At 37.0% G+C, this 5,070-nt stretch overlaps 1 protein-coding gene across 1 annotated transcript; it reads left to right on the plus strand.

The window, feature by feature from the left end:
* Positions 1-3,741: 3,741 nt before the first annotated feature.
* Positions 3,742-4,701, plus strand: LOC100941918 (olfactory receptor 1D5). The gene has a single exon (XM_003799125.2). It carries the CDS (start codon positions 3,757-3,759, stop codon positions 4,699-4,701), a length of 945 nt encoding a protein of 314 aa, XP_003799173.1. The 5' UTR covers positions 3,742-3,756.
* Positions 4,702-5,070: the final 369 nt, after the last annotated feature.

Below are 5,070 nucleotides of genomic sequence, written 5' to 3' on the forward strand. Positions count from 1 at the left end.
ACAGAGCAGATTTCTTGTTAACAAAATTCCTGTTTTGTCTGGGAAATTATTTCTCCTTCATATTTGAAGAATATTTTTGCAGGATATAAGATTCTAGGATTAAGCCTTTTACCATCAGTGCTTTGAATATGTTGTGTCACTCTCTCCTGGCCTATAAAGTTTCCATTGAAAAGTCTGCTTCCAGACATGCAGGAACACCTTTACAGGTTTCACTGTCTTTTTTCTTGCTTCCCTTTAAGATACTTTCATTATTCTTGATCTTTGGGAGCTTGATTACTAAATGCCTTAAGGTAGTCTCATTTGGGTTAAATCTCCTTGGTTTTCTATGACTCCCTTGTACATGAATATTGATATCTTTCTCTAGGTTTGGAAAGTTCTCTCTTATTTCTTTGAATAAAGTTTCTGTCCCCATAACTATCTATGTATCTATCTGTCTGGCTGTCTATCTATCTATCTCCTCTTCTCTGTAAGGCCAATAACTCTTAGTATTACCCTTTTGAGGCTATTTTCTAGATCTAATAGTTATGCTTCATTCTCTTTTATTTTTTCTCTTTTCTCTTCTGTGTGTTTTCATATAGTCTATCTTCAAGTTCACTAATTCTTTCTTTTGATTTATCAATTCTGGTGTTGAAAGACTCTGATACCCACTCGGCCTCTGAAGTCTATCTTTGTGTCGTCTTGAAGGTCGCTGAGCTTCCTCAGAACCGCTATTTTGATTTCTGTTTGAAAAGTCACCTCTCTTCATCACTCTGGGATTGGTCACTGGCGCCTTTTTTAGTTCATTTGGTGAAGTCACGTTTTCTTGGATGTTCTTGGTGCTGGTGGATATTCATTGATGTGTGGACATTGAAGAGTTAGGTATTTATTCTAATCTTCACAGTCTGGGCTTTTTTTTTTTTACTCATCTTCTTGAAAATAATTTCCAGGTATTCAAAGGGAACTGAGTATTATGATCTAAGTCTTTGGTTATTGCAGCCATATAAGTACCAGGGGACACCCCAAGCCCAGTAACACTGCAACTCTTGCAGACTCCTGGCCATAACATTTTGGGGGATTTGGGTAAGATATAGGAGAAATCACTTTCCCCAAACAAAAGAAATTTCACTCTCCATGCTGGGCTTACTAGAGCTAGGAGAGGAGTGATGGCCATCATAGCTGGGACTGTGCCAGGTCACACCTCAAGACAACCCAGTCTCACCACTACTGCCTGCCTTTACTCAACTCAGGCTCACCACTACTAAGGGCTCTTTATTCAGCAGATGGTGAATTCTGCCAGCACTGGGTCCTTCCCGTCAGAGGTGCAAATGTTATCAGTGTATATTGAGTGTTATTTGTTATCTTATATCTCAAATGTGACTTGAGTATTACAATTTTAATACAGTTTTTTCCTCTCTTAAAATGTGTATACATGTTTCAGCACCCTCTATATGTGTGTATATTACACACATTATATTTGTATTGTTATTGGGTCACCACTACATCATGTACATTTTATTATATACAATTGATTTTAAATCAATTAAGAAGAAAATATGCATACATACTATATTTCGTGTTTACATAACTACCTTTACCACTACTCTGTTTTTTTAATACAGATTTGGATTACTGTGTGGGCCATTTGTTTTCAGCCTGAAGAAATCCTTAAGTATGTCTTATGAAAACAGGTCTTCTAGCAACAGTATATGGTTTTGTTTATCTGTGAAAGTTTGTTATTAGGATGACTTCATTTTGAAAGATACATTTTATGCATATAGGATTCTGGGCCAATGGCTTTTTCTTTAACTACTTTAAATATGTATTCCACTGTCTTTTGACTTCCTTTGTTTCTTCCGAAAAGTCTACAATTAATATTAGCCATTTATTTTTACATTATGTCTCACTAGAGAATGTGAAGCTAAGCCTGACTCTTATTAACAACTTAATACATAGATTTGTTTATTGACCATGTGGATGGAATTGTTTCACATTCTATTTAAAGTTTATAGAATCCCTGATTGTCATTTATATACAATAATAAGCAATACTTATTAAGTGTTCACTGCATGCCAGTCCCCTCGTCCCCACCCATTTTTCACATGAGGAACTGAGCCAATTGGATAAAGAAAATGTGTGTGTGTACTACATAGTACTCCACCATAAAATATTATTACACTATAAAAAAGAAAAATAATGAAAGAAAATCATATCTTTTGCCATGGAACTAGATGAAACTAGAAGCCATTATGTTAAATGAAGTAACTCTGAAAACATAAAAGTCAAACATCACATGTTCTCACTTTTACATGATAGTTAAATAATGTGTATGTATGGACATAAGGTGTGGAATAATAGTCATGGTAGATTTGTGAGGGTGGGAAGATGGGAGGAGGTGAGGGATGAGAAATTACTTAAAGGGTACGATGTACATTTGGGGGATAATAGTTACCCTAAAAAACCCAGCCTTCACCATTATAAATACATCCATGTAACAAACTACAATTACACCCCTTACATTTATACAAATAAAAAAAAATCAAAACATTATAATACATACAAAAATTCTTTTAAAGAACTCAAGTAACCTGCCTATGGTGTACAGCTAGTGAGGGGAAGCACTCAGACTTGACTTTAAGAGTTCTGGGAGCACAGTTTTTATTCTTGCATTATATGGCATACTGGGACAGTATTAGTTTGGGGTCTATTCATTTTGTGACTGTTCACTTTATTGACATCTTTATTTTTCCTGTTGATGTTTCCATTGATTTTCTTATATTTCCCAAAAAGATCATCATATCAGTCAATAATGACAATTTTTCTTTCTCCTTTTCAACATTTTTATTTCCCCTTTGCCCCATTTGATAATATCCAATTGTTATAATGCATATACCTGTATTAAATATCATTTGAAAGTCTATACAATATCATAACATGACAGTACTAATTTTTTTAATTTTTTTATTAAGTCAAATACACATAGATCATGAATACATTCATGTATATGTGGGGTACAATGTGCTGATTTTGATTTTTTTTATACAATCTGATGTGGTTACATTAAACTAATCAACATAGCTTTCACCTCATTTACTTGATTATTATGCCAAAACATCTATGTTCTTCATTTCACAGATTAGACTTGCACCCTTGTCATATGCTCCATAGGTGTGGTCCCACTTTTTACCCTCCTTTAACCTTTAACCTTTCCCTTCCCACTCCATTTCTCTCTTTCATCCTGGGTTATAGTTGTGTTCTATCTTTCATACATAGTGTGAGTAAATATAAGTAGGTTTCATAGAAGTACTGAGTACATTGGATACTTTTTCCTCCAGTCTTGAGGAATACAGCAGCATCTCAGGCTACAAAATCAATACTCACAAATCAGTAGCATTCATATATACCAATAATAGTCAAGCTGAAAAAACAGTCATGGACTCTATTCCCTTTACAGTAGTGCCAAAGAAAATGAAATACCTGGAAGTGTATCTAACAAAGGACAATACTAATGTTTAAGTATTTCAAGAGCATTGGAAGATGGCAAGATTTAAAATAAGACTTAGACATTATTTCTATAATACTGAATATGCTAGATTTGAAGTTGCTGGAAGTTACATAAAGATTTTCCACATTCTGGTTTTTGCCTGTTGTTACTTTGTTGCTGGTTTTTATTTTAAAACTTAGTCCAAGATATTTTTACTGCTAAGAAAATGATTTCTTATCTTCATGTATTTCTTCAATCAAAAACATTTTCTAAACATATTACAGAAAGTCTGAAAAATGGATGGAGATAACCAAAGTGAGGACTCCGAGTTCCTACTCCTGGGGCTCTCAGAGAGACCTGAGCAGCACCAAATCCTATTTTGGATGTTCCTGTCCATGTACCTGGTCACGGTGGTGGGAAACGTGCTCATCATCCTGGCCATCAGCTCTGACTCCCGCCTGCACACTCCCATGTACTTCTTCCTGGCCAACCTCTCCTTCACTGACCTCTTCTTCGTCACCAACACAATCCCCAAGATGCTGGTGAACCTTCAGTCCCAGAACAAGGCCATCTCCTATGTGGGGTGTCTGACACAGCTCTACTTCCTGGTCTCCTTGGTGACTTTGGACAACTTCATCCTGGCTGTGATGGCGTATGACCGCCATGTGGCCATCTGTCGCCCTCTCCACTATATCACAGCCATGAACCCTGGGCTTTGCATCTTGCTTGTCACTTTGTGTTGGGTGCTCTCTGCCCTTTATGGCCTCCTCCTCACCGTTCTTATGACCAGAGTGACCTTCTGTGGGCCCCGAAAGATCCACTACATCTTCTGTGAGATGTACATCCTACTGAGACTGGCATGTTCCAACACCCACATCATTCACACAGTGCTGGTTGCGACGGGCTGCTTCATCTTCCTCACCCCTTTAGGATTCATGATCATGTCTTATGTCCGCATCGTCAGAGCCATCCTTCAAATACCCTCAGCCTCTAACAAGTACAAAGCCTTCTCTACCTGTGCCTCCCATTTGGGTGTGGTCTCCCTCTTCTATGGGACACTGGGCATGGTTTACCTTCAGCCACTCCAAACCTACTCCATGAAGGACTCAGTAGCCACAGTGATGTATGCTGTGGTCACTCCCATGATGAACCCTTTCATCTACAGCCTGAGGAACAAGGACATGCATGGGGCTCTGGGAAGACTCCTAGGGGGGCCATTTCAGAGCTTAAAATTAGGATAATTTTGAAAACAGCATTACCTATTATTACTTTGTTGCTGGTTTTTATTTTAAAACTTAGTCTAAGATATTTTTACTGCTAAGAAAATGATTTCTTATCTTCATGTATTTGTTCAATCAAAAACATTTTCTAGGAATATCCTTCACCACCTATGAGGCATTATTCTGTAGGGTATACAACAATAATGAGGGCATAGCTCCAGCTCAGAATGAACATATGTTTTTGTGGTTAAGAAAAGACATAATGTATCCCCCAGACCTCACTGGCTCTGGCAATAAATAAGGTCACACTAAAGATTACATAAAGATTTTCCATGTTCTGTTTTTTGCCTATTATTACTTTGTTGCTGGATTTATTTTATTTATTTATTT

This window comes from Otolemur garnettii, unplaced genomic scaffold, assembly GCF_000181295.1.
Source record: "Otolemur garnettii isolate 467f Iridium unplaced genomic scaffold, OtoGar3 scaffold00145, whole genome shotgun sequence".
Classification (NCBI taxonomy): Eukaryota; Metazoa; Chordata; class Mammalia; order Primates; family Galagidae; genus Otolemur; species Otolemur garnettii.